This window comes from Argiope bruennichi, chromosome 2, assembly GCF_947563725.1.
Source record: "Argiope bruennichi chromosome 2, qqArgBrue1.1, whole genome shotgun sequence".
Classification (NCBI taxonomy): Eukaryota; Metazoa; Arthropoda; class Arachnida; order Araneae; family Araneidae; genus Argiope; species Argiope bruennichi.
This window is the reverse complement of record NC_079152.1, coordinates 66,092,629-66,115,567: the sequence shown is the minus strand read 5'-3', so window position 1 is coordinate 66,115,567 and position 22,939 is coordinate 66,092,629. Positions and strand designations below refer to the sequence as shown.

The window sequence follows — 22,939 nt, the reverse complement described above, 5'->3', positions numbered from 1 at the left end:
TTTCATGCTTTATGGGATTGCAGAAAAAAGACAAGAAGAATGAGAAAGGATGCTGATTTTATCTTATAACACGATGCTCAATATCAATGATAATGCATTCCGATTTTCTTTCATAGGAGTGATGTACAATTACTACAGACACATTTCAAGTAGATGAATTTCCATGCAATGTAGTATCCGTAATAACAAAATGATTTTCTACTTGATCATAGCAATTAGCCCACTTGCAGAATAAGCAAATCAAAAATATGCCCGGACTCTTTTAACTCGCTTTTAGCACTTCAGTTTCGTCTTTTGCATGAATGGTGTAAATAACGAAATAAAATCTTTCTTATTTATATTGTCAAGTCCTTTCAATATAAATTAAATTTTTAATTTATAACTAGCCTGTAGTTTTTAGTTTATTTTGAGCCTTTTTACTATTTAATGCAATTATTTGAAAATTGAAGTTAAAAATGTCATCTTGTGAAAGAAAGCTCAACATTTACATTATTCTATTTGAAAGTAACTGAAATAGCAGCTCATTACAATGTCGATATCTTCCTAAATCTAAACAGTATTTAATTGCATTTTTTTATACAAATTGTTTTATTTACCTGGCTTTAAACTTTTGTTAGATAAAGACATGATATATCCGTTGTTAAAATAATTTGCAAAAAATATTCCTTTTTCATCGAATATTCCAGGTACTTATTTGCTTAAGCATTTTACTTCAATCCTACGCTAGTATGTTGTCATCTGTTCTATAAGTATTATGTAATTTAATTCAAAACTATGCAGGTTATAAGAAAAAATAGTCGTGTAGAAGAATTAAGGTATAAGAAATCCCCTTCGTATTTTTCCAAATATATCTTCGGTTTTATTGTAAATACTCACACAACAAACAAAACCATTCATGAAAGTTGCAAAGCATTTTGAATTTTATATGAAACATGTTCAGTCTGAAACATTATTCTCTTCATCAATTTTTGATCGATCTTAATGCCCCTGGCACGGAATTTTCTCTGTAAAGTGCGTGCTCGGAAATAATCTTATTTATAATTAAATTTCAAGAGAAGTTTGTTCTGCTTTTCCACAGAGATTAAAAAAAAAAAAAAAAACTCGTAAATCTAAAAGTTTCCACTTGATGATGTAATATATTATATATTAAGATACGTATTATGATTCATTGAATAATTTATAGGAAAGGGATATTGAAAGGAAAAAAAGACCCACATTTTATAAAATATATAAATATTCATAATAATATATTAATATCATAGTTTTTATCTTCAAAAAAAAAAACAATTGTTCAAAATGAAGAATTTGTTATTGGGGAAGCTATATTGTCTTTCTATTATATGCGGGATAAAATTTACAGAGAATTAAGTTGTTTTCAGGGACGAACTGAAAAATTGTTTTCATTTTGTCCTTAACAGGAAAAAAGTATTGGACATCAATTGCATTTCATTTAATATAATGTAAATATTATATTATATGAGAAAAATTGCTGAAATATTTTTAGGATGACATTCAGCACCGTATTGTATTCGAATTTTAAGTTGATATTCGATCAGATATTCGTAAAATGATACATACAGACTAGGTGACATAAACTTAAAATTTATTGTTATGTAAGCGATGAAATACGATAAAAATTCTGCATGTCTTGGCGTACCTAAAATTTGATTCTTTATTGATTATTTAATATACTCATTTATGTATTAAAAATAGAAGTCATTCTTAAACAAATGCAATCGCCTTAGATTATCGAAAAGAGTTCGTTGTTTTACTGAATTTCTTCCCTATGATGGATGTAAATTATTTCTTAAAATTCAAATGAACATTGTCATTTTTATAATAGCAATTAAAAAGACCACAAAATGTAGTTTTGGATTATTTAAAAAATATATTCCTGCCAAAAAATAATAATTTTTAGATATCCTATATTTATAAAATAATATTTAATATTTCTGACTTTATTATCAATAGCTCATAATCTATAATATTTGCAGTATTAGTTGGTCATTTTATTTCTTCTTTTCTGAAACCAGTGACGAATATGACATGAGTTAATTGTTTAAAACATAATAATATATGCTTTTACAAAAGAAAAAAAAAACTCTGCTGAAATTTCAGCTCTAATAACGAAAAAATAATTCTACATTTCGTATATTGATATTAATTTTAATATTTTGTTACAATATATGCTGGATAAAGACATTTATAAACATTGAAGAAATATCAAATATCATAGAAATATATGAGTTTTATAGTATAAAATTTTATTTTTCACCCACCTGATTATTCTTGATAGTTTATGATATTTTTCAAGATATTTTAATTCCCATTTTTTGAAGCTAGAATGATAATCATTAATATTTAATAACACGAATTCTGCATTTATGTCAACGATAGATTATTTTCTAAAATTTGTGAATAAAGTAAATATTGAAAAAAATTATATATTAGGCATCTTGAAAAATATGAGTTTAATGAAACCTTTGCATTCTGAAAAGTAATAAGATGTGCAGTTATAGACTTGAGAAGGTAAAGATTAATTTTTGAGTTTAAGAAGAAAACTGCATGCAAAAAAAAAAAAGGATTTATTTTAAGATATAAAATTTCTTAGGATATTTTTATTTGCTATTAGATGCTGTCCCGCAATATCACCAGCATTTATATGTCTATATATAAAATTAAAATAGTAATCAAAAAGAAATGAAATATATATAACTAAAAAGCTCTTTTTTTAAATTGAAAGTTGGTATAAAAATAAATTTTGTCCAATAATTTGTTCTGAAATTAGTGCTTAAAAATATGAAATCGTTCTATTCCCATTTAATTACCCTTGGGGTGGATAACTATATTTTATCGGCACCAATTATATTTCTAGTTACTTGATAGCATGCGTGTTGGATTTTCTTTTAATCTGCCAATGGATGTGGAAGTACAAACAAATAAACAAATGAGCGGACATTCAATTATATATTTGTTATGGGAGATGTGATTTATCCAGTGATAATGTATAATTATCAGTGATTATTTATAATCCACTAAACGCTTTCGTAGTTATGAATAATCTCCAATAATTATAAATAATCACCAGTTTATTAAATTTATCGTAACACACACGCGCACACATATATATGGGTGTGTGGTGATTTGTTTTAATAACTGTTATCGAATGAAGAATAAAAACATTAAAGAGATTCCTTACTCAGATTGACGAATTCATAATGGAGGTAGGTCAACAATGTTTCAAAGGCCAAATATTAAAAATTAAATATGGAATGAAAAATTATACAATGATTTACTCTTCAATTTTTATGTTTTATTAAGAGATAAAAGCAAATTTTATTGCATTGTCATGAATCTTAAAACATAATTGAGCATTCATAAATATATTCATATTATATTTTCAAAATTTCATTATTATAGCATGCAATTTACTCACCGCAGTGACCCTGATATTTGATGATAATCTCTCTCATCTGTTTGCATGCTGCTCGTTCCAGTTCACACACGTTAGGATAATCCCTCCCGTCGCTTCCACAGACGGGCCGCGATCCACGGCTGTCCCCATAGTTGGCACATTTTTCTGGACACACACACTCTGCTGTCCTGCCGTCCAATGAAGGCCGACACTTTGAACCAAAATGACACTCCTTGTCCATGCAAGGGTCTTTTACATCTGCAGGAAATTGATAACAACCGAGAGTCAATTGGCTGTAGAGCAAAGATCCTACTAACATGCATACTGAATGAGTTCTGGAACAGCCCATTTTTAAAGAACTTTTCACTGTAACCTGATGTAGACAATAGTGTATTCTCTGTCTGTCTTAAACGCTGTTTTAATACACATTCTTAAATTTAGTTCAATCAAAGCATTTAGAAATAAAAATGTCATATTGAAATAAAAGAAAGCATTTAAAACATCTTCATTATGCCTTTGTTTACAAAATGATATATTTCTTCACATTTACTTAGATATAGCAGAAAAAAAATTTCCTCATTTAAATTAAGTGAAAGGCTATTTAATTTATTCAAATTACCTTCTGAATTATATAATTTTACGATTTAATATGGTTTATATCATGTTACTCAAGAATAGAGAAAAAGAATAATTTATTTCCTTTATAGAAAATCTAGAGTAAACAGTTATCGCATTAGTTGAAAAAGTAACAAATTAATTTTATAATATGCATTTAAAAATTAGGATGGTAATTGCTTAAAGTTGCATAATTTTTTGGATTAATTATTTTTAAACTTTATCAATAAATTCAAGATTCCAGATATGTTTTGATATAAATTATCCCATAAAATAAATATTTGTCATTTTTCACTGTAGCCAGTTTGTACAAATTTGCACGCCGGATAGTTGAAATTTTGGTTGCAAAACAAAGACAAAAACTTTCGATCTCTGGATTGAACTCCGCTCGCAGACACTTTTGTAATGCCGTCAACAACTCCGTTACTTCTCCACGCCGTCGAGACATCGCTCACGGAGCATGCGCATTGATTTTGTTCATCATCCCACCCTCCCTGGTACTTTGTCGAACCAAAAGCTGAGTAACCTATCGCCCCCAAGCGGCAGACACTGACAGCAGATGGTGAAAATTCCGGAAGCACATGATAGATGTTAGTTTAATCCAGTTTCTAAAAAGTTTTCTAGTTATTCTTGCGTTTCATTTCCCCGCTCCAGAAAATTTTTTTTAATGTAGCACTTGGATGAAAATTTTTTTCCAACGGTCGAAAAAAAAATATCCGCTGAAAGCGAATTTTTTTTATCTATTATTTTTATAACTAATCAAGACTCTTTTTTTCCTCATGGCATTAGTCGTTAGTGGGACAAGAAAAAAAAACGTAATCTGGATTAAAAATAATTTGCAGATACTTTAATTTAGAAGAGAAGAGTACATTATGCAAAGTTTCAGATTTTTTCCCCCACAGAGACTCAAGGTTAATGTAGTTAGTTCATCAAACAGTACAAAGTAGCAAAATAACATTTTAGGCATTTATAGTGGTACCCTAATTTATAAAATTATTCAGAATGATTAATTAAAGTAATAAATACTATAACGGTATTGAACGAAATGGAATTATATCAAACATTCTGTTAACCATTTCTACAAATCAGTTTAATGAATGAATTGTAAAATACGATAATTATTTAGTGATATTATTTAAAATTATTTATACTATATTTTTATGAATACCAGATTTCATTTTACGATTCTCATGCAAAATTTTTAAATTTTATTTTATTAATTTTATTAATAATATAAAATTTAATTTTATATATAATAATATTTTGAATAAAATTGTATTTCATAATTTTTATTAACTTATATATATATATATATATATATATATATATATATAATTTGATTATTAAAATGTTTATAAATTTTCTTGACTTGATTTAATATAAATTTTAACTCTATTCAAGTATAAAGTTGAGGCAAATAAAATTCTAAAATGATTAATAATAAATCATTAAAAAAATACAAATTAAATTTCTTGCAAATTAATAAGTTTTTTTCTTGTTTTTTATGGAATATGTAATTATTACTCATTTATTTCTATGGTTATTTAGTAATGTATACATCAGCAAGACTTCCAGACAAAGTACATTTCTGCTTAGCATAAATAAAGATGAAAATTTAAGAAGTTACTAATGTAGAATCATCATGATAGGTGACATCATTGTTAACATCATTGCGTTTACCTCAAGTTGTCATGTTCGAAGTTTAAAAACTGTGATTTAAAGCATGCCATCCGCATTCCCTGATATCAACTAGGGTAGTGATTTTTGAAATCAGGACAGCGGCTATATATATATATATATATATATATATATATATATATATATATATATATTCATTACATTTTTATTCAATTTTATAAATCGCTACACTTTTGCAATACAGTTATGAAAACGGTCAAAAGGATGATAAAATTCATAATTTTTCAAGGATTTAAAATTCCCTTTATACCGTTTCTGAGTTTACTACTTCATAATCCAAAGTTGATATCTGATTGAATCTTCATGTGACAATTCATTAAAATAAAATTCCGCAAAGAATCAATCCAAATATATAAATGCTTTCTTATGTTCTTGCTTGCATACATGATATATATATATATATATATATATATATATATATATATATATATATATATATATATGCATTAAGACTTAAAATCAATCTCATTTCGCACTTTTTATTTCTGCGAAATTGTATAGTTGCTGTTACTGTTAAAATAAATAATTCCGTGTTTTGAGAGAATGTATTGCAACGAAGAATCTCACCCATCTCGCTGTTTACTACATTATCAAATATAGTTTAATTATTTTTTTTATATTTGTTGTAATGTTTTTTAATTATTTTTGGCTAGTCTAATCTTTCTTGCAAATAACACTTTTCAGAGTTTCACATTTACTGTCTTAGATAAACTCTAGATTTTAAAACAGCCAGAATTTCGAAAACGGTTGAGAAACGAAGCAGAGTGATATTAGTAATAACATTAGATGTGGAACAACAGTATGGGTTCTTTTATGTTTAGTCTGAGATATAAAAAAATATAAAAGAATGATTTACTCTTCAAAAATTCAGATTATGTCCATTAAATTCCTTTACATTAGTCCAAACAATGACTTCGCAAATCAAACCGGGAGTGCATATTTCCTTAACAATAACAACAATACCTATTCATAGATGAAAAATGCATATTTCTCATTGAGAAAATAAAAAGAGACCATAAAGTTCATGAGTATAAACAACAGTAAAACCAGCGAGATTGGTTTCCGAAAAAACTTTTTGGATAGCTCCCTAGAAGTATGATATCACTTCTATTCTTCTTTTAAAAATTGAAGACGCTGGTCCAGTCCGCGAATGCCACATACGTAGTGAATTTTATTTTTAGTCTTGTACATGGCATTTTGTGTTTCGTATTAAAGAAAATAAAACCGAATATGCATTTTAGTCATTTATTTATTCAACTGATTAAAACCACTATTTGACACAGTATTGTAATTATAGTATCAACGCCAATTACTAAACTCTCTTTACTTAAATCGTAATGTGCTTGAGTCATCGCCTCTTTAGTTCAAATTTGGAATGATTGCATTTACCTATATACTTGCAATTTATAGATATTTGGTTCATTTATACTCGGACAGACAGACAAGAAGATTTCAAGTGAATGGATTTCGTTCAAAATTTTGATCAACAAATTTGTTGCAAAGATCACGTACCAACTTACGTCAATGTAGTTCTGTCAATTTTTTGAGTTATATGTTCACAGACAAGCCTAATTCCAAAAGAATTTTGGACACTCCTTACTTTTTATTTATTTCCAACAGGAAAAAAAATAAAATGTTTCAAATAAACTAAAATTTGGACATAGGTGTTTATTGTTGTATCAACACTAACTCTGTATTATTCTGAAATAAAAATTGATAAAAATACAGATAAAGATTCAGTGACAGAAAAAAAATCTAGAAAAAGATTTTATTCTTAAAATCACAATTTACTGCCTTTTCCACAAATAAGGTTTAGTCTGTATTTTAATCTTACTTAAAACACTCACATTTTTCTCATAAAGAAACTGAGTGCTTATTTTTCAACTTTCCAAAGAGAATAACGAAGAAAAAAACTTCAGGAAATTCTATTTCCTGAGATATGAAAATACTTCAAAAATAAGTTATTGTTTAATCTTGAAAAATCTCATAATCAGAACCAAACTGAAGTGTTATCATAAACCTTATTCGGAAAGCAATTGAAAGATTCGGTTTTATTAAATCGAGTTTTGAACTAATGAAATAGATAAAATACGTATTCTACTGAGTTTTAAAATATCAAATGTGAAAGAAGAAAAGCACAGAATCAATATAACCTAGAATAGGAAGAAGGTGTTATTTTGAAATCACCATTAAAGCAAATTGCTGCTAAATATAATTTGAATTTTCTTAATATTAACGCAGTTGCAAATTACTTTTAAAATTGCAAGTTTTTAATCGAATTGATTAAATGTTATCTTTAAGCAAATAAAATTAACTTTCAGGTATTTTTTTTTAAATTGGAAACGCAATCCAACAATTTTCAAGTGATGCAATTAAATAATTTGTAATTTTAAACTTTATTATTGAATTTTTCCAAATTAATTTTCTTTCATTTGAGGATGATAAAACGGAAAATGAACACCAATATATTAAATTGGAATGCATTTCAGTTCTTTAATTACATTTTTTTTATTTAAATGTTATATGCTCTACTATACTATTTTTTCAAGTAAAATTATAAAATCAGTGTCATGCTTGGTTTCCAGTTCAAATAAATTATTTTATATATTATAACTAATTCTTTGATTTGTGTCATCTTTGAGATTGACAAAAAAGGGACATCTGAAAGATTTTCAAGACAAAGCAAAAACTGATACCTTTTGTTATTTCTAAATAATTTTATTTATTACTAGCCGCTTTTGGCGCGACCAGCCGGTTCGCCAATCTTAATGCTAGTTATAATTTTAATAATTAAATATTTTTTGTAACTCCCATTTTAATAGCTTCTTCATAAAAAAATAAGCTTCAAATTTTGATAGTCATATAATTTAATCATCATATGATAAAAGTCTTCAACAGTAACGTAATATATATCTCTCTATTTTTCTGCTTGCTCCCGTAGAATTTATGCTTTAAATTAAAGTGGAAATGACTAAAGTGTAATTGATATAAAAACATTTTTTTTCACTGAAACGAATCATTTTTTTTATATGAGTATTGAAAACAGAGTCGCCGAATATTTAAACCGCATGAGCATTAAAGAATATCTTTCTAAATTTATATAATATCTCAAGAAGCTTTCAAAAAAATTTTCTCAGATTTATCATGAACAGATCTATTAATTAACAATTTTTCATTTTAAATGCATCAAACTCTAAGAAAATAAACAGAATCGTTTGAAATAATCTATCGAAAATTTGTTAAGCCTAACCACTTTAGCGTGGAAAAAAAATATGAAGCCTTACTCATTTGGCGGTGTGGAAATGAAAAGATTTTTTTTGACGGGAAAGTTAGTTTTTAATTAATAATTAAAATTGTAATTAAAAATTCAAAAACTGGACTTCAGGTGCACATTCCCGACCTCCTAGGTATGCATGTGCCAAATTTGGTCGCTGTAGGTCGAACGGTCTAGGCTGCAGAGCACCAACACACACACACACACACACACACACACACACACACACACACACACACACACACACACACACACACACACACATACACACACATTGAGATTTATTATAAGTATAAATAATTTGTAACATTAAACGTACTGTACATACCAAAACTTAAAACTTTTTAAAATTCTTTTCAAGATTAAAAAAAAAAAAAATTAAAGAACAAAGAAAAGCTACAATTTACAGACTGCCATAAACACTGTTTAACTACCTGAAATCTTCACAATTTTCTTCCTCAGTTATTAAAACTGACACTTTAATTACATTAGTATTAACTAACAAATCTGAAAATTAACTTTTATCGCAGTTCGCAGTCCTGTAACAACTTTTTGCTTTAATAAAGAAGCTTGTAAATTCAAATTCAATGTTCCTGGATTGAAGAAAGTGATCTGATAACATCTTGTTTTTATCAAAACTAATACAATTTTCAGACATTACTTTCATTTCTATAAATATAATTGGATTCGAGGTTTCACATATTTTTACAGTTAAAAAATTATCATTGCTTTATTATAGCAAATTTTTATCTACGAATAATACTTAGTTGTTACATATCAATACTTGCAATTTCTGTAACGATAAATATTATAGTAGTATTATAGTGTATGTATTTCTATTCAAACATTATTTTATTATAAATATAAATTCTCTCCAAGATTTTTATCTCCTGAAACAGATTTGAAGGACATTTACAAGTTTGGGATCGACCAATAATTATTTTTAATCCGAATCTTCGGAATTCAAGTTAATAGTTTTAATAAAACACCTTTCCGCCTTCCCTGCTTAGTAATTCTCCTAGAAATGAAGATAATTTTACATATACGACAGTGGGTGCCGAGTCAATTATGTCTGGTCTTGATGTGAAGAATGAAGAATGTCAAATACTTTGGAATCTTAGTGATCGCTACTGTAGACCTGAGTTCCGACGTTTGTTCTAGAATATTAAATTTCTCTTCATATCATATACCAAATGCAGAGGTTCAAATATGACAGTTTATAAGAAGTTGTCGAGTTTAGTGAGAGCAGTTAAAATCTTTCTGAAAGCTTTATACTGTTGCGGTAATTTAATAGCGATCTGCTGTCAAGTTCTTCTATAAGCTACGGCTTTGTTTGACTACTGTGTATTCACGTAGAATAAAAACTATTTAGTTGCTATTGAAGATATTGGTCTTTTTGCACCGTAACACAAAGAATGTTAACTTTTTCCGTGACAACATTTATCTAAGAGAACTCCACAATATATTAACAATTGACTATGAATCGCGTTTCTGTCTGAATTCATTATTCTTTAAACATACAATAAAAATACATATAATTTATGTCCTACTGCTTTCCAATTCATATATTTAACTCCTTATTTTAGAACCATCATACTTTATTTGAATATTTTTTAAATAAATTAAATTTAGATAAATAATTACGAAAAAGGGTAATTTATTTTGAAGTTTTACTGTTTCATGTGTAACGTCGGAAATCTGATTATTGAGAGTAATTAAAATATAATTCTCAGATTTTTTTTTCAGGCAGTTTGAATTTAAAACAAATTACAAATGGCATCATTATTATTATAAGAGCATGCCTTGATATCTGATGAATTTCTTGAAGGTAAATATGAAAGAATTGATTCGGGAAAAGAAGAATTGTTAAAAACAATACACGATCAGTTTGCAAAATGACCTAATGGATCCTGATGTTATAAATTCATATATTTATTTATATTTAAATGTCCAATTTCAAATTTATAAAAAAAACACACATTTATCCACAATAATAGTAGTGTTACGAAATTTCCCGGGTTCGTTTGAATAGTGGAAGTTATATGGTGTGGAGAACGCTCAATCAGCAGGTGGCAGTAGAAAATAAAACAACGACGTTTATTTACACGAAGACATACAGGACAGCTCAAAGACGACAACTATATACAGCGCAGAGGAGACAACGATCTTCAGCCGCGAGACGTGCATACAGCAGCACACAACAAGACTCTACTGCAGACAGTTGCTCACATCTTAGTTCAGCACTAGCTTGACTCCGTCACTGATCCGCTAATCTCTGGAAGGACAGTTCTTTACCGTCGATTCCGACTACCACCGACTACTCCATTCTGTCGCTTCCGATTACTCTTCTCTGGCAGTTGCGGCCGCCTCTTTTTATAGGTCTCAGGAGGCGGATCTAGAAGCCGCTCAACCAATCAGGAACGTTCAAGGCGTATCTCGGTTCCTAATGGACGGTTCGGGAAAATTCTCGATGTTTCGGGTATAATCTATTTTGGCGCCAAAGTCGCCAAATTCGTCGCCAAGTCGCCAAATGGTCTCCAAGTTTGTCGCTAAGCTCGGGGACCTCCGACGCGACACCCTGACTTCGTCGAATACAGATGACTGTAAAACAATCTTTCTGATGATGGAACCAACTATGCTGGGAAGCAGAATTGCAGGTTTGTAACAGTAGTATAATAATTAATTAATTTATCAGAGGATTATTAACACACTATTTGATCATGGCAGACAGCATAAGATAATTATTAAATGGAGTCATATAATAGAAATTAAATTGAATTATTTCTGTCTTGGACAGATCTGTGCCCATCACCATAGTATCAATTAAAATTCATGCTTTGGAGTAAAGATAGAGGAGAAAAAATTTTCAGCTAATTTAATCTTTTAGAAATTTCTATTCCTTTTATATATTATTATATAGATATAAATGTTTTTGTTTTTTATTCATTACTTCAATTTCGCTGATTAAAATAACTCTTAACTTATCTATATACTATATTCATTACATTTGTTAACGGCAAAATATTTTTAAAAAAATCGTATTTTAAATCATTTAATCATACTAAAATTCTTTAAAGGAAATCAAAGCAAATTTCAAATGAAACGAAACATTTTAAATGATAAAAGGGATGCAATAATTTGAAAATATATTTTATGTGCCTTTATCATTATTTTTATATGACTAAAAACTTCATACAATTCCCTTGTTTAAAGTGTATACGTATTTTCTAAAAGTATAAAAATACGATTTTTATTTCAAATAAGAATATTTAATATATATTTTTTTTCTAAATTTGCGTGGGAAGATCGTGAAAAAAGTGCATTCCATTTCAGTGAACACAAAGTAAACCGTATGGAAATAAAAACATAAAAAAAAAGGATTTTCCTATTTAAGTTAGTGATATAATCTATTCAGAAAGTAAAGTCTGTGCAATAAATTACTTACATAAAAAAATGTTATTCTTCATTCAGAGAAATTATTTTAAGTGCATCAAGTTTAAAAGATAAATCTGAAGGAATAAATTTTATTTTTGGTTAAAAAAACATAACATACTGCATCTGAATATATTTAAAAAGTTATAAAGAAATTTACAAAGAAAAAAATTAGAAATAACATAATCTACTTGAAAATAATATTATTAACTTTAAATATATTCGATCCTGTTATTTGATTTTGTTATTTTATTCAACATTTCAGTTAGTATTATTATTTCTAGCAAAGTTTATAAAATAATTGGAATGTGGAAATTTATTGAACATATTTATTATATTTAAAATATTTTTTTTTAGTTATAGTTGTAAATTTATTTTATTTGCAGTTTAAATTTTTATATATATTTAGATTTTTACAAATTTATCATATTTCTATATGTTTAAATTTTTATACGTATTTAGATTTTTACAAATTTATTATATTTTTATAAGTTTAAATTGTTCACATATATTTAGATTCTTACATTTTTTTTTATATTTTTATGTTTGGAGTTATATATATTTTCATCTTTACAAATTTATTATAATTATATATGTTTATATTTTTATATATATTTTAATTTTTAACAAATTTATTATATTTATATACGTGTTAGATTTTTTCGTATATACTTAGATTTTTACAAATTTATTGTATTTATATATATTTAGATTTTTTTATATATACTTAGATTTTTACAATTATAATTATATACTTACTGTAATTTAGTTGATGCGAAATGCACTTCTTTAGATATTTATGTGTTAAAAAAATATTCAAAATTAATTAAAATTTTAAAATAATATTTAATTATTATTCATGCATTTCATGAGGAAACTAATATTCAAATAAAAATTTTACAATGTAACGACATAAATTTACATTACGAATTGGATGCCTTTGACGACCAGCTGCTTCGTCGGGAATATTGGATATATTTCGTTTCTCAATAAAATCGTTTAGATATTACTTCATTTCAAGGATTCTGTCAAAATATCAGATATTAACCCTTAACTGGGGAGGTGAAATTTTAGGACTTAACTGGGGAGGTGCGGTCTACGAGAACACATTTCATTTACACTCAAATTAAATTTTCTAATAATTGTATTAATATGAAAAACTGCCAATATATTTTGCAGATTTTTTTCTTGATATATAGATATGTTTTAGAAATTTTTCAAAATGTATTATCATTGAAAAAAGAAAATGCGTTGCAGCATACATTTTCTTCTCAAATTACATGTTACAATAAATAATATTCTTGAAAAAGCATATTACTTTTTATTTTATAAATCATATTTGTTTTTACAGTATATGAAGGTATATAGAAGACAATATGATGTAAAATTCAACATTTATATGAAAAAAAAATGACAATGGGTAAAATTGGCAATTTTTTTAACGGCTTGTGTGACTTTCATAGCACGGTTTTCTAGTTCATTTTAAACATACAGGTTTAGAACTAATATAAAAATCAACCTATAAATTCTGTATATATATCTGTTGGTATATTAATATATTTTATAAATTTTTCAAAATACATTATCACTAGAAAAATTAATTATGTTTGAACATACATATCAGAATCAGTTGAATGCGAACTTTCATCGAAAAACTCTTCTATATAATTATCTTTATCACTAAAACCACTTTATACTTCATTTAAAAGTGTCTGGAGCACTGCTTCATAATAGGATCAATAAACTGGATGATATTTCGGGGCCCAAGTTTTAGCGTCATCTGCTAAGCCTTGTTTATCACTGGGACACTAACAGGGAGATGCGGTCTTAGAGACCACACCCGAAGAGATAACTGAATTATTTTATAAAGCATCTGCTGAAATCGGTTGAAAAAGTGCACGTGTTTTGAAGGTCACAAAACAGGAAGCTACAGGATCAATCCCTTCAATTGAGCTAGGGGAATAGAATAGGGGTGACAGAAAATAAATCGCTAGCGGTCTCACAGACCGCAAGTTCCCAGTTAAGGGTTAAAGTCATGCTATTTCATCATTCTCACATATGTTTTATTCATAGTATGCATAAACGTTTCTAATGGATATCTGCCCCATGACTTCATAGCCCTATTAATAACATAAATGTGACGTTCGGTCTTTTAAATTTCTCTGTATTATATTTTCTTATTTTTATTTGTCCCTGAACTACACCGATTTTAAACAGAAGACTCTTTCTTCTTCAACTTTCAACAATGGAAGAAAGTAATGCTATTGAATATTAAAGAAAACGTTCAACATATTTTAATTTTAAGAAAGCAACATAATTTATTTTTGAAAATTCAATAAAAAATATTCTTGAAAATTTCCGGAATTTCAGAAAAATTTGTAAAACTATTAAATTAGTATTATTAAAAGTATCATGATATTTTAATATTGAAAAAGTGCAACTTTTTGGAAATTATGTCGTAAAAATGCCAATATTTTGTTTAATGATTTATTCATTAAAATTCGACTTAAAATTTCAAAAAAAAAAAAAAAATATTTCTGAAGGGCACATACTTAGCCTCCAAATTATAAACTTACCTAATCTAATAAGTATGGGTTGAATGGTCTAGTCAGTGGAATTATAACACACACAGAGATACACACATATTCATCTTTATTAGTAGTAGAGTTTATGAATTGTTGGCGAGTGTACCATGAAAGAAGTCCACCTTGGATAATAAAAAACTATGCTTTTTCTCACGAAGAACATGAGTATGCTTCGTCTGTGTTTCCGTTACATGCATTTCAAAGATCCTACACTTGCATTCATTTCTCAAGCAGAGGGTAAATCACTAATTGAAAACTTTATTATTTTTCACCACAGTGTGGAGCCACAGATCACTTTACAAAAAAAGAATTAACTCATTTTTTTTCAATAATTTAGAGAGAATAACACTTTTTAACACCTTTCCTTATTGATAGAAAAAAAATGAAATTTCTAAAATTCTAATGATGGGAATATTAGTTTAACACACTGTACATGCGCAAATAATTTTCCGCACCATCACATTCTATGCCTCATTGGTGTATGATAAGAATCAGTAGCTTTCCCCCATCGTCAAAGGAAAGATTGAAGGCGAGAAAAATCGTTTTTAATTAAATAAACCATCCGGTAAATTATTACGAAATATTTTAGGAATCATCTTTGCACCTCAGTACTTATGTGTGTAAAATTTGTAAAAAAAATATGTACAATAGTATTTCAGTCTATAGAGAACACATACAAACAAAAAGTGTAATGCATATATTACACCTATCTAATAATATATATATATATATATATATATATATATATATATATATATATATATTAAATATAAATAGATAGATAGATAAGGTATATGTGTGTGTATAATAATATCTTTTAATTTAATTTAAATAATTTTAATTCTAATCATTTTTTTAAATTTTATCTTAATTAAATCCACGTTATCTTTATTCTAAAATCCTTATTTCCAGATCAAATTCTCGCTTTTTTTATTTAATTAAATGGAAAACGGGCGTAATAAAACTTCTCATTTCGCAGTTCTTACACCAGGAACAAAGGCATAAAAATTTATAACATTCACATATATTTTTCAAAGATACTAAAAATTCTCTTGCCTAAATTGAAACATAGCAAAGGAATCCCTATTATAATTTTCTAGTAAAATCACTGAACTGAAAAATTTCTGCCACTTTGCTCCTATAACGCAATGTAAAGAGATGTCAATTTGTTTATCAGTTCGCCTCTTATACAAATTATGATTCTGGTGGTGAAAAAAAGCAAAGTTAAAATTCCAAAAGCTTCTCGAATTCCACGCGACTGCAGTTGCGTAAGAAGAAGAGACTTTTGAAATTTTAATTTCGCTTTATTTCATCACGGGAGGTATAATTTTCATACAAAGATTAACCGATGCGTCAGTCTACATCGCGACACAATAATGAAAGAGACAAAAAAGTTTTTCTATTAGTGATTTTGCCCTGAGATTTTGATTGCGATTTATTCTACACGTATAGACTTAGGAAAGGACATCTTAGGTATCTTTAAAAGAATATATATATATATATATATATATATATATATATATAAGTAACCAATCTAAAGTAAGAAAAAGTTTGAAAACGAAACTAAAATGAAAACGAAACAAAACAGTTTCGAAATCGCAACTAAAATTTATTACCTATTTAAACTAAAACCAAAAAGGAACTTCATAGTATTTAGAGAGCGCAATTGCAGCTACTTCTAAAACACAGATGAATTGATACTAAAGTATTAGAATCAAGTTAATAGGAAAAACAAAAATCAAATAAAAATTAAACCAAAAAAATTATTAAAAAAATATTAAAAAAGAATCCGGCCTGAAGACTTTTTCAAGGGTCACCCTCAGGCAGGGATTCAAATAAAGGGATTTTTTCTGTGAGGACATGCAGACATAAGTCTAATAATGATTCCTCGTGACCCGAAAATCCCCTGAAATTATGCTCGAGAGATATACCATTTTAACAGAAAGGAAATGCAAAATAACAAATTAGAAAAAAATAACCACAAAGTAAAAATACAATAAAAACAATAACAATAAAAACAAAAACAGCATTAAAATTAAAATTAAAAAAGAAAAGGCCAGAACATACCATCCAACAGTGAAGGAAACGATTGTTTAAAGTTTCCTTCACTGTTGGATGGTATGTTCTGGCCGTTTCGTTTTTAATTTTAATGCTGTTTTTGTTTTTATTGTTATTGTTTTTATTGTATTTTTACTTTGTGGTTATTTTTTTCTAATTTGTTATTTTGTATTTCCTTTCTGTTAAAATGGTATATCTCTCGAGCATAATTTCAGGGGATTTTCGGGTCACGAGGAATCATTATTAGACTTATGTCTGTATGTCCTCACAGAAAAAATCCCTTTATTTGAATCCCTGCCTGAGGGTGACCCTTGAAAAAGTCTTCAGGCCGGATTCTTTTTTAATATTTTTTTAATAATTTTTTTGGTTTAATTTTTATTTGATTTTTGTTTTTCCTATTAACTTGATTCTAATACTTTAGTATATATATATATATATATATATATATATATATATATATATATATATATATATATATATATATATACTCATTTTGTAAAGCCTGTGGATGCAAATAAATACGCTTGGATTAAACATCTAATTAGAAATTGATAGGCGATTAAGCATGTGACAGAACCATTTAACTTCAATAGAAGAATTTGTGACTCTTTGACAGATGGTGCTTAAATTCAACTAGATCAATGAATCAGATACGCTGATGAGACAGCATTGACGAAAAATTTTAATTATCTAACTTTAGCAATTATCTAATCTTCCTCGGCAAAACCAATTTGGAGCAATTACTGTCAAATTACAAGACATTTTAGGAGATAATCCTCGTGTAAATTTACTTGGTTTTTTGAAAGATATCAAGTTAACTGACATGATTTTTGTTTAGTTATTCATATAATTTTTTTATTATTTTTCCCGTGTGTATTTCGCAATGAATGAGAATTTAATGCAGTATAACGCTTATAACTTTGCATCATATAGAGACTAGTTTTATTCTAAAAAAATATTTATGTGTTTTTTATCTTATCATTACAGTGATGTTTTAAATTAATCAGGTTCATAAATTCAATCGCATATTTTTATATTTCACTATATTTTGTAATTGACATAATACAGAAATGCTGATTTATAACTCTTAGAATTATTTATAAGGTTACTCAGCCTGTTTGCTGTAAAACATTTCAATGTGAGTATTTTAATCGTATAATACTTTATTCGTTTGTATTTGGAGATAGATTGTTGTCGAATGAATTTCAGAGTATACGAGAGGTGCTCTGATTTGTTTTGATTTGTGTGCAGCGATTCCTATGTGTTTTTTTTTGTGTGTGTAATCAATGCGGTATTTTATCATTGTGTTTTTTAACTTTTAAACAAACAACAGTTGTTGCTCTTAAGCAAAAAGTAGCTGTGTTTGACGATCTACTGATTCACCGGAAATAATTGTTAGGAGAAATATCAATGAAATTTCTTATACTGTCTTAATGTTCAGTTCTCAATAAAGTACCTTTAATTCGGATATATATTGTTCTCTTGACATTCTCATTGTATTCTTGATACATATTTATAGCACAAGAAAAATGTTCTGATACTAAGGTATTGTTTGATATTGATTTAAGCAAAATTTTTCAGTCTGTTATTACAAATATTTCCTGGAAAAATGACAGCAGAATATGAACAAACAGTGGACTTTAACTAACATACAAATCAGGGCTATGAAAATTTGAAAAACACGTGGCGGATACATTCTATATATCTCACTTTTAACTTCAAAAAATTTGTATAAACTGAATCAACGCAGATTTTAAGATGAACTACCTTTGTTAAATTTTGTCTTTTTTAATCAAATTGTTTGTATTATATTCTTTAAGGCATTTAAATTACTTTGATAAATATAACTATAAAAAGCACGGTGCTATATAAAAGGTTATATTTCGAATTTTTTAATTTTTTTTTTAATGTTATGGATAATATAGTAGGAATATATACATCATTTGGAAGGTGTGTTTTAATTGGAACTATATATCTGAGACTGAAGTTTAAGAAAATTAAGGACGGGTAAAGATAACACTAGTTCTACTTAAAGATACACTACTGCTTGTGCACAACCGACCACCCCTTCACCACTAAATGTAGCGGTATCGACAGGATTTGTTATGGCTGACTGCTATCTTTAGCATAGTCCGTCCATAACACTGCATTCACCAAACTGATATTATCTTCGAGGCAAATGACCCCTAGCCACAAAATGGTCAATCAATGTCGTTCCATCAATAAAATATGCACTGTTTATAAAGGAGGATTTAGAAATTAGTAGAAATTTAAGAAAATCAATGATTTCAATGATTCACAAACAAGTGAAGTAGAAAAACGAACTTTTTACTGAGAGAATGAAAATAAAGCAAGATTTCATTTCCCTACATTTTGGAATTTATTGTTGCAGATATTGGTGTTGCAAGAATAAAACAATGGTGAATGAATTGACGACGTAGAAATATTTAACTTGCCATCATTCATTCATGAGTTCAGTCGTCAAATAAGAAATTATTATTATTGTTTTGGGTTTTAGGCTTACCATCAATAAACAACATTTCTAATGCTCAGGTTCTGTCACATAATGAGTAATAAGGAATAAAAAAAAATATTATTTCCCATTTGATAGCCGAAATTCTGAGTTACAGAAACTCACGAAACGTTTTTGAGTCGGAATTTCATTCATTATTTAACCCATTTTCTTATAATATGATATATTTCTAATGATTATCCACTTTCTGATAGTATGATGGCATTTTCATGATGATCCGATTTTTGATAGTATGATCGTATTCTAAAAATGCGGGTTTTGAACGCAATTCTGATTTTTGATGGTTGTGATGATTGCATAGTTTCTGATGGTATGATTGAGCATGAGCAGCATAAATGTTGTTTAAGGTAATGAAAGGAAATTATGAATTCCTCAATTACTAGCTGTGTTTGTGAATGAAGTACGAAACTGTGAATATTTTTAAACAATTAGACTGCACCTCTTCAGTTAAGTCCTAAAATTTCACCTCCCCAATTAAGGGTTAATAAATTGCTGCAAGATGTATTGTTTTATTATCTATCTACTCATCTGAAAGTCATAATCATGTCATCAGTTCCGTCTGCACAAATTTCTAATCTAAAAGACATGAAGAACACATGTAATTGCACTGTAGTACTGTTTGTACTGTACATGCAACTGTATGCACTGTCTCAATAGTTAGTGAGATTACACCTTATCTTCACTTCGTTGGCGAAGTAGAACAGAGACATCAAATTGTTTATTGATATTCACGGTGCAAGCATATCTAATTTTATTAGCTCTTCTATCTAATATCTAATATTATTATTAGCTCTTCTAATTTTATGTTTTAATCCTTTTTGTTAGAGGTATAACTTTAATTCCATTCAAATTGAGATTAATATTTTCTATTACTTTTCCGCCTGTAGAGAAAATATTTAATTTGAAAATGTTTTCTAATGGCTTTATATAAAAGCTTAATAGAATACAAGAAAGATGTATTTCAACATCACAGAATACTTTCAATTTTAAAGAATCCGCTTCTGTACATTATCACTAAGTAATAAAATGTTTACATAAAGATTAATAGTGATAATAAACTCCACAAGCAAGCCAATGAAAGAAATGTAGCACACCAAACAACCCCGACGACAGCCGAAAGAATCTGAGATATTCAACTTACTAGATAAAAGAATATCGAACCAGCGAATCTTTTCTCACTCCTTGAAGTGAATATTCAACCTTCAGGGAGCAAACAGAATAAAAAATATCGTCCGCTCAGAGATTCCTCACCCTTTTCTCCATTATCCAGGCGTCCGGGATCACATTTAGTGGCGGTTCCAATCGATCCGGCTTCCCACTTTCCTTAAGTGTTTGAGGGGGTCTATGGGTTCTTGGTCGCCAGTTTTCGGCAGTGTAAGAACCGAGCGACAAGAAGGGTGGTCTCCCACCAGATATCTGATTAACGATTGTCATCTGGGAAAAATTCTCCCAACCCCCACATTCCTGTTAGAAACAGGCATGAGTAAGACGACCAGGTGCCCTGGGGAATGTCTTGAGTGAAATTTTTCGCTGAGATCTTTTGTTCTTAGCACTCCTCTATAGTACATGACTGGGAGTCTCCAGAGATAAGCTCCAGATGCGGCATAAAAGATAGGGCCCCTAAGAAGGAATTATGTGACGAGAAGGAGAAAAGAGGAGCCTTTATATTTTTCATTCACCCCTACTCTTCCTTTCGCACCTAACATTCGTCTGCTTTTTTGCCACTGGAGTTGTAAAATGAACAGAAGATTACGGCCGGGACTTACACAAGGATTTGCCACATCCAATGTGTTCTTTGCAGAGGATAATCTTACCTACGCGGTCCACTCGATAACTTTGGATTTGAAAACTTTTCAGAAAGAGCCTCAGAGGATTTATTTATTCTGCCAACTTTAGGAAGAATCTTGGAAGAATAGTTGAACCAAACAAAATTTCAAGAATCCAACAGGAAGAATGGATATTTTGGAAAAGAGATGTGAAATAATTTATTATATAGAGTCTTCTAGAGCAATGTTTTTCAAGTAAGAACACATGTGAAGCCACACATAACATTATTGGGTCATAGACGTTTTTATAATACTTATATCTACCTTCTCCAGCTTTCAATTTGCATAAAATCCCTTTAATTTGAACTATTTCCATAAACACTTTTTTTTCTAAAATATCTTTTATAAATTTAGCTTCTTTCTATTAAATAAGGTTTTTCTTTCATTTTTCAAATTTTAAAGACATATTTTTAACAAATTTCATTTTTCAATGATACTGCTAGGATTAAGGTTTAATATATCATTTGAAAACTAAAATAATAATGAATATTGAAATTTTTGAAAATCTCTAAGCTGACTATTAAGTAGCAAATTCCTAATCGCTTCAGTATTTTACAATTATTTATTTACACAATCTTAAATTGGAAAACAAACTTTTTCAGAACATTTAGCACTAAAGCGACACTTTTTGTTCCTAAATATATTGTAGAGTTTGGGATTATAATTCGGAATACAAAAACCTTTACTTTAAGAATAGTTAAATTTAATTGACATAAAAAATCTATTTTACAATATGATTATCTAGTTTAATAACGAATTTCATAATTTCAATTAAAGAACAGAGAATGATAATTTCAACTTATCAATAACAAACATAGTAATTTCAAAAATATTAGTTATATTCAACATTATATATATATATATATATATATATATATATATATATATATATCAGAATTTGTGAAAATAGTTATTCACTATAAATAACCATTTCAATATAATTCCAAAATAGAGGTAAAAGAATTCTATTATAAAGAAAAAGGTATAAATACCAATAAAAATTAGATGGATTAGAAGGCAATATTTTAGATTTATCAATACATTTTTTTAGCCTATTGGTTTAGAAAAGTTTTAAAATTTAAGTAAGTTTTAAAGTTACTAAATATTTTCAGCATACGATCAATGTCCCGAATTTTTGATCAAAATACGAAACATAATATAAAATCAAATACGATAGTAAATGAAGTTTACTTATGTGCAATACATTGTCTAAACAGGCAATGAAATTCAGAAATTATCATCAAATAAAATTTGTTAGTAAAAACCTTTCTTGAAATATAAAAAAACAGCGCCCTTATTTGTCTAACATTTATTTTTTTAAACAGTACTAAGAATAAATATACCATAATTTTGCCATATATAAAACACCCACTTTTAGAGTAGACGAAATACGTACGAAGTAGCTTTTTTGTGTAACAATGTGGGGTTGTAAAATAAAAAGCTTTGATGGAAAAAGTAAAAATGATGAGGAAATGAAAAGAAAGTTATTTACTTACATAATAT

The 22,939-nt window shown here is 28.0% G+C and overlaps 1 protein-coding gene across 1 annotated transcript in view; it reads right to left on the bottom strand.

The window, feature by feature from the left end:
* LOC129961816 (agrin-like) overlaps positions 1–22,939 on the bottom strand; it is a 675,765-nt gene that overhangs the window by 421,806 nt on the left and 231,020 nt on the right. Inside the window, exon 4 of the mRNA XM_056075396.1 lies at positions 3,437–3,673. Within this exon, the coding sequence (XP_055931371.1) occupies positions 3,437–3,673 (237 nt within the window). The remainder of the gene's footprint in view (positions 1–3,436; positions 3,674–22,939) is intronic.